Raw genomic sequence first — 11,932 nt, 5'->3', positions numbered from 1 at the left:
GTCATCATCTAAGCAAGGATGGAACAGACCCTCCCCTTGGACCTTAATCAGGAGACGTCATCTTTACAGTGTGTTGTGGGGCAAGCGGACACTGAGCATCTCCAGTATACCGAGTAGCCTTAAGAACATGGGGGTGAAGGCCTTGCCCCCAGTGGCCCATAGCTGCCCACTGGCATTGCAGCTCTCTATGCTCCAGCCCCAGCGGAACTCTTTAGCCACAGCTCACACTACACACCCCACACGGTACACTCACTTCCAGGTAGGTCCAAGAGCCTGGATTCCTGCACCAAAGCTGAACTCTGACCCTTTAGAAACCCATGAGCACTGCACAAAAACAGAAAGGGAAGCTCCCAGAGAAACAGAAACAGAGGTGGCCACAAGGAGAGGCCGGATGTTACATAAGAGCCCACCACTTACAAAGGCAACGCACACCCACGGGGAAGCAGCCAGACTCAAGAACTGGCTGGGGGGATCTGGGGGGAACTGGCTGGGAGGAATGGGGCGGAACTTCAGTGGGGCCTGCCTGAGGCTCCCAAAAGACCAAAGACAGGAGCTCCTGGTCCACTCACCTCCATTAGCACGAGTGCATCAGAATCTCCCTACAGCCTCTCGGAACAGAGGAGTCTCACACCTCAGGTCATCAGGAAGTATTAGGGGGGTCGCAGGATCCCCACGGACAGCCTCAACTACCTGTTTCTCTTCTTGCTGATGACCAGAGCTCCTTTCTGAGAGATGGGCAAGACCACATGATGCGGGTTCTGGTTGCACACACAGCACTCACGTCGAATGTGTGTGACCTGGAGAGTTACCTCATACTTCTGCATCCCTGTTTCATCACCCGACAAAGGGGCAGCAAGACTATTCTCTTCACGAAGGCACCACGATAATGAAATAAGGTAATCTGTGTCAATGCTCCGAGAGATGCCAAGAGCACCGTGAGGCCCCAGTAAACACGGGTGAACTGTGTCTCCCAAAAAGATACGTAGGAGTCCCAACACCCAGCACCTCAGAATGTGACCATATTTGGAGATGAGGTCTTTCCAGAGATAATCAGGTTAAGATGAAGTCATCAGGGTTGGGCTCCAAACCAATACAACGGGTGTCCTCATCAAAAGGGGAAACTGGGACACAGGCGCTGACCTGCATCGAGGGCGGACAATATGGAGACACAGGAAAAGCACCAGGTGAACATGAAAGCAACCCATCTACAAGCCAAGGAGCGTCAAAGACTTCCAGTGGACCCCCAGACGCTGAGAGGCAAGGAAGTCTCCCGGGCAGGTTTCAGAAGGTCATGGCCTTGCTGACGCCTTGAGTTTGCCTTTTGTCTCCAGAACTATGAGATAATAAATTTCTGTTGGGTAAGCCACCCAGTCTGTGGTGCTTTGTTACAGAGACCTTGGGAACTCCTGCGGTGTGTTCATCAGGGTAAGTGTTTGTAAGTTCTAACCTGCGAAATCCCAAAATGCAGTACGTTTAAAAGGAAGTTCCTCATGAACCCATCGCGTCGTGCCCAGCCCTGGGCAGGGGGAGCCACTCTCTGCCATGGGCTCATGCAGGAATCCAGGTTCTTTCTGCTCTGTGACTCCACCACCTACATTCCAGTGAGTGGGAAGGGACAGGAGAGGATCTGGCTTCTGAGTTCGGGAAGGACCAAACCCAGAGGGGCAGGCCTCTCTTCCACCCACTCCCCATCAGCGCAGGCTGTCACATGGCCACCCGTGGCTGCATGTGAGTCCCCAGTGTTCCTGGTTGTGACTTTGCATGAATATTACTTAGTGAATGGGAAACCTGATACTACACCTGATAAGGAAAGAATCCAAGGATTGCTCAGTGCCAAAACCAATAGCATTAGGCATGCACCTTGTACCTTGCGATGGTTGAGGTTTGACAGAATCAGTCCATTCAGAAGAAGGGGTCTCTCCAAAGTAGCTGAACAGAGTCTCCCGAGAGACTGGCTGGGGACGTTCCCAACTGAGGCCCCGGTAGCCGCCCTGCACTTCTAGTCTCTTTACGGGAGACGGAGGCCTCCCAGCGACCAGCTTAATTATTCCCTGCAACTTTTAACAGCTGAATTGTCATTTCTTTAGCTGCTACAAGGTTTGGGTCATCTCGCTGGTGGCTTTATTAGTATCTATTTTTACTCATAATGAGGAGATAAATAAGCAAGGTTTCCACAACTGGTGAAAGCCTCTTTGTTGGAGACAGCCAATCATCACAAACCACCTTAGAAATTACAGCCAACCCATGCACTTTCTAAAATAATCTGAAACTTAAAGATGCAACTATTTATCAATTAATTTAAACCCTAGCGAGAATTTTGCATACACAGGGACTTTAGGAGGGAGCTTAATGGATTGAATTCAGACTACTGCACAAATGAATTCTGAGAGCTGGGTTATATATATTCACAAAGTTGAGGCTTCGTGAAGTTTTCTTGGCAGAAGGAAAGAATATATTAAAATCTGGACTCCTTATGTGTTTCCCAGAAGAAATCAGCAGTCAGCTTCTTCCACCATAAAATTAATCCAGAAAGTAAATGAACATAATGCAAGAAATAATTCTGTTGTGGGGGGGAGGGGTGTACTTCACAGGCAACAACAATATCCAACGAAGTTTTGGTCCTGCCATTCTGAGGGCCTTTGAAAACTATGTCAAATCCTACCGAATTGAATTTGAAACAGACCATGAAAGATTTCAAGTAAGCTCTTGTGGGGATCAAAATGAAGATTTATAGCAATGGAAATAAATTTGATTTCGAAAATGACTTTTGGTATCATTGCGTTAATGACCTTAAGGGAAACCCCTCTCAGGGGAAGTATTAGGTCACAGGATATTCAATCAGGGGAGCAATGCTGAAGTAGGGAACTTGCAAATTAAAGATAGCACCATTTGTCTTAAATCGATCAGAGACAAGAGTGGAGGAAAAAGTCCCCAAAAGGTACAGCAAAAAATCAAGCCCAATTTGATTTGATTTATGTCACCTAGCCTCATGGCACTGCAAATACCATGAGACCTTATTTCAAGGATTCTATAGATGAACTTGTGGCCAGAGAGAAGAGGGAAATGATTCCATAGAAGGAAGACGAGGAAGAAGAAAAAGAGAAGGAGAAAAGAGGGGGTAGGGAAGGAAAGGGAGAAGATTTTTACATCACATCTGTGAAATGCCTGGATGTATTCCCCCCAAAATGCTTTAAAAATAGTCCAGTGGGTGCCTGGGTGGCTCAGTCGGTTAATCTTCCGACAGCACAGATCATGATCTCCCTCTCTGATGTCCATGAGGAACCTGCTTCAGATCTTCTGTCCCACCCTCTCTGCCTCTCCCCTGCTTGTGCTCTCTCTCTCTCTCTCAAAAATAAATAAGCATTTTAAAAATAAAAATAAAATAAAATACTAAAGAAAGATAATCCAGTGACTCAGAGATTGGATGGAGGTCAGGACCAGAAACTGGAAGAAATGCCCATGTTGTGCTGGTTTGTACCTAACAGCTCTCCCCCCAGAAGCTGCACAGCGCCCCGGACACCTGGAGCTAGTTACTTACTCTCCCCATCTGCAGTGGCCTTGGGCTACTGAAGGACCACGTGGCCGACCAAGACACGGAGGGAGGGGGCTTCCCTAGAAGCGATCAGAGACTGCCCAGCCCAGAGCCCCAAGGCTACAGGCTCTTCAGGTCCTGGAAGGACCAGCATCTGACCTTGATGACCGCACTCCAAGTCTGCCCCAGCCACACAAGGAAGACTCCTATAGACAGACTGTAGACGTCCATCTCACGGTTTGTTTTGTTCTCTTCAAAGGGAGACATTGAATCAGGGTTTGGCCCAGCTGGCAAGTTTTCTGGACTGGAAACTGTCAACCATTTGCTAGGAACATATACAATCTAACATGCCTTTGGATGATGTAGACCAAACCCAGCTTGGCTCCCTGCAGGCGGGAGCCATGCAGCCAGCCCTCTAAGGAAGTTATGTCATGACACTAGAGAAATCTGACATCTGGAAACCCAACCAATTAAAACACAGCCAACAGCTAACCGGAAGGTCACAGGCCACTCCTGCCATTTCTACATATTGACTATCATGAGAACTAAGAGGTATTTTACAGTAAGCTTGGGTCACAGTTTTACAAGTAACTACATTTGTACACAACACAGAAAAACCCTTGATCCAGAAAGAAGATCAGATAGAACATGTGCATTAAGGTCCCTGAAAACAGAAAAGAAACAGCTTAGGGAAGGAACACATTTGCCACCTCTCTGAACTTTCCCCAGAGCCCCTGTCCTCTCATGGGTCCTGCAGGTAAAGTCCAGGGTTCTGGGACAGAATCAAACTGGTTGTTAGGACAGTATGAGTGGTTAAGTTGGGTGGTCCATACAGAGAATAGAATATTTCTTGAGATAATAGCAAGAAGAAAAGCAGGTGGCCACAGCAGCCAAGAGGCAACTATTTAAGGTACAGAAAGATTAAGTTGTCTTCACCAGCTCCAGGATTTTCCAAAGATCAGGAAGTCCCTTAATCAGTTAAATAAGGCCAACTTGGGTGGCAGGGCCATTCGCTGAGCTCTGGTACAAAGTTTTCACTCCCGTCTGTGCCGACACTTATGACAAAGCCAGTCCTCTCTTGCCCTTGGTCTCCCTCTCAGATACCTTAGAAGGAAGAGGAAAGGAAGAATTAACAGGATGAATGGAAGTATTTAGGTCTCCGTTATAACAAGGCCAGTCCTCTCTTGCCCTTGGTCTCCCTCTCAGATACCTTAGAAGGAAGAGGAAAGGAGGAATTAACAGGATGAATGGAAGTATTTAGGTCTCCGTTGGCAATCATTCCAACCTCATTTATCTGAATAATTATGTGTGCATGGAGCCAGGAAGGATGGGAGAAAGAGCTAGGACCTGAGACCCACACCCCCATCCCAGTCCCAAAGGCAGCATCTCAGAGGATGTAGAGTCTTCAACAACTAGGACCCCAATTTTTGGCACCCTCTATTCCCTCAGAGGTCCCTCGCTTCCTGGGTTTCCCAAGGAGCCAGCCTTTCCTCCTCAGTAATGGACTCCAGCCAGCTCTCTAACACCCCACTTGATGTAAACGTGGGCATCTCAAACATGGCACACCCCTTCCCAATGGCTGCCCCTCCAGTCTCCTGCACCTGTGTGCATTGGAGCACCACTGTCCTAGTTGCTCAGACAAAACATCTAAGAATTCTTCTTGACCTCTGTCTTCTTCTCACGTCCTACATCCCACCCACAAGCAAATCCTATCAGCTCCACCTGCAAAATATAACCAAAGCCATCTTCTTCCCTATCCCCATCCTGGCGAGGAGTCCTCACCTACAACATGTCTCCCCCAGTTGATCAGAATAGCATCATATGTGGGCTCCCCACTTGCACTGGTCTATGTCCAGTCCACCTCCTCATGGCAGAGTGGTCTTTAAGAAACACAAATCAGATTGTATCTCTCTCCTCCTTAGGCCCTCATTCACAGAATTTCTGGGTGCAATGGAGCTGGTGACGAAAACGGTTGACATGGTGCTGATAAATGATGCAGACACCAGAGGCAACTTTAAGCATGGCAGCAATACACCCCAAAGATCCCCAAGTGAACCTTCCAGGCACAGACCTGCCTATGGAGCTCTCGACCTTCATGTCTAAGTGCTCACTCAGTGTCTTCACTTGGATGTCTCAAGGTAACCTCAAACTCAACTCACCACCCACCAGACACTGAACTCATCACCTCCACCCTTGCTCCCCCCAACCATGAGCATGGCCCCAAACGTTCCCCTCCTCAGAGAATGGCACCAACCACTTACCAACTGTACAAGCCACCACCTCGGCACGACCCTTGGTGTCTCCCTCTCCTTTCCCAGTGTCAACTCCACACCAACTCCCGTCTTTCTCACCTGCCAAATGCCTGTCAAATCGACCCACAGCTCACTATTGCCAGACACACCTTGCTGTCCTACAAGGTCGTTTCTTTCACCTAATTGGTATTCCCAGGTCCAATGTAGTCTCCCAGAGTGTGGGCATCTCAATAACTGGACCTTCTCTTATTCACAGGGGATTCCAGCTCTGGGCTACACATTCTCAGGGTCTTCTGTTTCTTCCAAGAGCATGTCTAATATATTCTTCACTGTGATTGTTTGATTAGTGAGTCTTTCCTCACCAAAGTGTGAGCTTTACGTACATTCCTGAACGCCATAAAGATGTCTGTGGGAAGTCACAGCCACCAAGCCCAGTGGACACAGATCCCCTCCCTAATCTATTTGTAATCTTTGTTGAACAAGGAGCAGAAATGGCCCAAGGAATGCACTGAGCTGACGCATGTTCAACACACAGCCTCTGACAAGCAGAGTGAATTGTAAGAGGTGTGTGGTCCAGTGAGAGATAACAGTACCCTGCAAAGATGGACTAGAACTGGCCCAGAGAACGGCAATAGCTTCTTCTTCACACGTTCCTCCCCATGGTCCTGAGTCCTATATCATCCCAGGTGCCACTGTCAGGACCCTCCTTCCATCGTTGCTTGAGCCCTGACCACCTCCCCTCATAAACAGACCCTGGAGAGAACATACGTCATAGGTGCACATGCCTCAAGTCGGTAAGGAAGCAACGTCCATGGAGGCAACGTATCGCCAAGCGACATACAAGGTGCTGTACATCGTGAGCAATGCGCTCTATCTCCTGAATGGCCTTCGTGCCGAGATCGTCACCTAAACAAGAAGCCCAATAACGAGGGCTTCATCCCCGGCAAAGTCAGGGGAAGGGACCTTGTTCCACTTGAAATCGGCCCCTGCCCACAAGAGGGCTGCCTGTCTTCCTCATGGAAAAGAGAAAAGGCCCCTAAAGTGGGCCCTGCCTGCCTGATTTTGACCTTAGTGGGTTACAGATTAGCTTTGCTGAGTGTCTTGTTAATCCAAACTGCTTCTGCTTCCTGATCCTTTTCTTTGAGCTGCTTTGCTTTGTTCCCTTTGGCCTCCCCAGGGAAGCAGTGTGGGTTTCACGTAGCAGATTGTCAAGGGTTTCATAGCAAACAGTCTTATGCACACACACGTACACACACGTGCTGGCTTTCTATAGCCAGGGAATATAACCTTGCAAAATAACCAAGACTTGTTCTACTTAGAGTAAGGTCGAAAGCAACAAAGAGAGGAGAGACGGGGCAGGCAAAGTCTTTGCCAGCAACTTCCACGTTACTCCTCCAGACACCCGATCAATGATTCTTAATCCCCAGTGTGTCTCCAAATTGCTTGGAGAGCTTGTTAAAAATTTAGATTCCTGGCTTCCACCCCAGGAAGTCTGATTTAGTAGGTCTCGCGTGTGGCTATAAATCCAATTTTTAGCCAGTGCCTCGCTTGATTCAGAAGCTGTTGGTCCAAAGAGCAAACTGGGATCTGACCCTGAACGTGCCATTCTGCTGCTCAGCGCCTTCGATCACGCTCCGAGAAGAAAGATTAAAACCGCAGGCCGGAGGGTGCTCTGGGCCAGGCTCCCCTGACGCATCTCGGCAATGCTCACAGGGGCCACCTCCCATGCAACATACCCCAGCTCGCTCCTCCTGGCCAGCAGTGTGAAGTCCTCACCCCAGCCCTGGGAGTCACCCCCACCACCCTCTCCAACACCTTGTAATCTGCTCAGCCCAACCCTGACCTCCTGGACCTTCTCCTGCCCCCAGGGTGGCCCTGCCGGCTCACCCTCATGGCTGCCCCAGCATTGACCTTCCTCATCCCAGCACCTTGGCTTTTTCGGGGCAACCTCACACCCAAGTCCTTCCCTGGGGGCCTCTGAGGGAAGAATGCAAGCCTTCTCCCTGGGTGGCTAGAGCTCCACCCTGTGAAGCACAGGGCTTCCCCAACACGCGTTTTCCACTGCATGACCGAGAGATGGGGAGGGGGAGGTGGGAGGAGCATCAAAGGAGACAGATACCAGCTAGACTCTCCTCCCTCTACACCTTCCCCTCTCCCTGCATGTCTTTTCTGAGGCTGGCTCCTTCCTGCCTTCAACACCTCTCCATCATGCGTCCCCCATCAGTCGCCCAGGGCCACCGCAACAGGGTACCACAGACTCAGTGGCTTGAACAACAGAAACGTATTATTTTCTCACAGTTCTAAAGACTTGGAAGTCCAGGATCCAGATGCTGGAAGGACTGCTTCCTTCTGATGCCTCCTCCCGGGCTATAGTGGCCATCTTCTCCCTGTGTCGTCACTCCGTCTTCCCTCTGTGTCCTGATCTCCTCTTCAGTATGACACTGGTCATACTGGAGTAGAGCCCACATGAATGCCTTCGTTTCAACTTAATTCCCTCTATAAAAACCTTGTCTCCAAATACAGTCACATTCTGAGGCAAACGGGGGCTAGAACTTCAACCTATGCATTTTGGAAGGACATGACTCAGCCCATAAAACCCTTTGCTATTGTTATAAATTCCTATTTTTGGTGGCAAGGTCTCCTGTAAACCATGGACCTCCTCACCTTCTCTGTGTCCGATGCAGGTCTCCGGGCAGGACAGCTTGGGGACAGCTGATCTGGTCTGCTTTGCCTTCCACTGGCCTGTGAGCACCTCATTTACTGGACTCAGTCTCCCCAGGGTGAGCTGCAGAGCATACACAAAGCGTGTGAGTGGGCATCACGCCCCCATCCTGCTGACACGGGACATTCAGGGAAGGGAGCCTTTAGAAATCCTTATGGAGATGTGGAAAACATTTCCCTTTGTGCCTGACCGTACTCTTGGAGTTCTTCAGCCAAAAAGAAAGTACTGTTAAGAATTATTACTGAGCTATTTAGAGTTTTTATTGGAGTTCTAGGAAGCCAAGAATTTCTGACTGGTATATGAATCACAGGAAGGAACCCTGATTATTTTTTACCCAGAAACTGGCAGTATTTGATGACAGATAAAAGTAATAGATCAGGAAGTGCAACTTCCCTTAATGCTATTTCAGTATTTCTCAAAGCACGCTTGCCAGAGATGTGAACGGCTGGGGAGAGTTGGCTCGTCTCTTCTATCTGTCCTGAGCTTGCATGGACCGCCTTCTAGCAGTTCCGAGTCCTTGCCGTGTTCGCCCCGTGCCACCCAGGTGTGTGTCTATGTCCCTCACTGCAATGAAGGGAACATTCATTAGAACATTTGTTCTAATCAGCTCAGTGAAAATCCTGACAGTGCTACGCTTTGGTGAGGAGGCAAGGGAATGAGGGTTCACACACATTCTGGTGGGATCCTAAGGCAAGCAGTCTGGAAAGTACTTTGATCACTCCCAGCAAGCTGAAGATGTGCACAGAGCCCAGAGATACTTGCATAGACGTCCAAGAAGACATTTAAAAGAATGGTTACTGCAATTACTTGCAACTTGGGAAAACGGAATAATTTAAATGTTCAATAGAATACCATAAAAATTCAATAAGTTAACTGGAATTAATGTATCAAGTAGATGAATCTTAAAACCATAATATTGATTTTTTTTTTTTTAAAGCTGCTGCAATATGGACGTTGTGCAAAAAAAGCATGAACACGGCCAGCCTGGGCCTGTTGTCCTTAGAAAGATGCATCAGATTTCAAGAGGGTTCCCTCCATCCCCTAAATAACAAAAAAAAGCTTGGCATGATAACACTAGGTGTGCAAACAATGCAGTTGGTGTTGGAACTTGCTTTCCTTTGGGGCGTCTGGAGTCCAGGTGCTGAGCCAGGCAGGGGCACCAACATGAGCAGCCCCCGATGAAAATCCTGGGACCCGAGCCCCTGTCAGACTCCCTGGAGGACAACCCTTCACACACAGAGGAACAAGCGTGTTCTGTGTGGCTGCTGGGCAAAACCCTAGGAAGCTCCTGCCTGGTTTCCTCCTGACCTCACCCCCACCCCCACCCCCACCCCCCAGTCCCATGCCTTTCCCTTTTCTGACTGTGTTCTTCACCCCCCTCTGCGCTCCCCCTCCTCGCAGCTCTGACCCATTGCAACGAGTCACAGCGGGGAGCCCGAGCACCATGGAATCCTTCCACCATGGAAGCGCGGAACCTCGGGTGATCTGGGGACCCTCAAAGTGAACGCAAACAAAACATCATGTGGTTTAAGCTTAAGAACATGCAAAACAAGATGACTCATCGTTTATGGAGGCACATGTCTGATAGGAAAATATAAAAACATGCCCAGGGGTGATAAGTGACAGCAGAGAGTCAAGGACAAACGTTCACAAGACTCACCTGTGATACTTTATGCCCGTAAAGGAATGAAGCGAACATGGTGAAGTATTAAGATTTCATGTGGCTGAGTCACAGTCCACGGTGGTCCCTTACATTGTGCTCTACATTTTTCTGTATGTCTAAACATTCTCGAAGTGAACCACATTGAAAAGGGATGAACTAGAGGAGGACAGCCCAGAGGGGACGAAGGTGAGTCTATTTCAATTCTAGCTCGTCTTTCCCTCATTGTGGATCATGGCGCTCTCCTACCAGAGGGCAAACAGCCCTGGAAGTTACAATTCCGGGAAGTAATTCCACATAAGCTTGACGTCTAGTTCTTTCTCAAGTAGGGATTTCATTGGGGGAGACACACCTTTCATACCTGAAGAAGTCTGGAGGCAAATGGCAGGAATAACGGAAAAGGCACAAGTCAGCAAGCAAGGAGATCCAGGGAAGGAAGGAGGTCTGTCCTCTATTTCATTACCGGAGGCCAGCCATTATCTTACAAATGACACCTTGGCAGTGAGTGGCTGTCCCACAAGACAGTGATTCTCTTGTTCCTTAAAAGGATTCCCTGGGAGAGATGATATGGGATGGAGACGGGGTTTGGGACAACTGCAATGGTGATCATGATAATGACGTATCAGTGTCTCAACATGTTGCTCATTGACAATGAGAACAAATCTGCTAAATGCCTAAACGTTACTGTGCGTGGGGAACACAGAGAAACTAAACTGTCATCTTTGTCTTCAAAGAGCTCAGAAGCTAGCAAAGGGACCACAGGTGGACAGATTCAAAGGCACCTGAGTTTTTGCGTGGGAAGGCTAGCGGTGACAGCTTGCCGTCCACCTCGATCAAGCAACACTCCATTGTGTCCCTTGGTGCTAAGACAAGATATGCCCTCAACAAGCATACACTGTCAATGATGATTGTGTGCTGTTGTACCAGGTCTCTCTATTGGTCAAGAATTAGTTCCAGAAGCCATGCAAATGGTTATTTCCCACTTGCCTACACAGGTATCCTGGACATGCCTCCATGGAGGTTATGGAGGACACTACATCCCAACATGCTGCAAGCTTCTTGAAACAGGAGACCGTGGTCCCCATGCCAACGCACTGCTCTGTGCTCCTGCTGTGGGGAGCAATACTGATTCACAGGCCCAGGCACAGCCCTCTGCAGCCTTCACTGCATGCACAGCAAGCCCATGCTGCCGGAACACGCTCTCAGCCACTGCCTGCACACTCTTGCCAGACCAGAGTTCTCCTGCTTCGAGCAGCTTTGGCTAGAGAATAACTAACTCAACAGACTGGTCAGATCCTTCTCCAACCTGCATGGAGGTGTGGAGCTTTTCTGCTCAACCTTTCCTCTCTGTTCACCGGTGTCAGGCCTGCCTCACGGTCTGAAGACTCCCACTGCCTCCTCGGGCTCCTCACTTTTCTCCTTCACGGGCATCGTCCTGGTAACTTCTCACATGTGCCATCGTATCTCGTGTCTGCTTCTCGGGGGACCCAAGATAGCACGGTTATAGTCCCAACACTAACGAAGGACAAAAATACAATAGGAGCTAAATAGTCACTGTTCAGTGAATATAAATAATAGATCAAGAAAAGAAATGATGAGGGTGATGATTAAGAAGATCTCTACAAGGAAAATGTAAACCATTCACCGATGGTAATTAAAAAACCATTTTAGTCTGAATATCTTGTTTACGATCAGTGCGCTGTTTGTAAATTTAATTTTTGGTCAACATTTCTTTATTCATGAGTGATTAGAAATCAATAAAAGAC

The 11,932-nt window shown here is 48.6% G+C and overlaps 1 protein-coding gene across 1 annotated transcript in view; it reads right to left on the bottom strand.

Moving 5' to 3' along the window:
- Nucleotides 1-4,613: 4,613 nt before the first annotated feature.
- The window catches only part of MED10 (mediator complex subunit 10), a 115,786-nt gene continuing 108,467 nt past the window's right edge, over nucleotides 4,614-11,932 (bottom strand). The window contains exons 4-5 of the mRNA XM_042997830.1: nucleotides 8,449-8,569; nucleotides 4,614-4,636 (exon numbers count right to left, since the gene is read on the bottom strand). Coding sequence (XP_042853764.1) covers nucleotides 4,629-4,636; nucleotides 8,449-8,569 — 129 coding nt within the window. The 3' untranslated portion in view covers nucleotides 4,614-4,628. The remainder of the gene's footprint in view (nucleotides 4,637-8,448; nucleotides 8,570-11,932) is intronic.

Source organism: Panthera tigris, chromosome A1 (assembly GCF_018350195.1).
Source record: "Panthera tigris isolate Pti1 chromosome A1, P.tigris_Pti1_mat1.1, whole genome shotgun sequence".
Lineage (NCBI taxonomy): Eukaryota > Metazoa > Chordata > Mammalia > Carnivora > Felidae > Panthera > Panthera tigris.
Note: the sequence above shows the minus strand (reverse complement) of the source record. Positions and strands in the feature narration are given on the sequence as shown.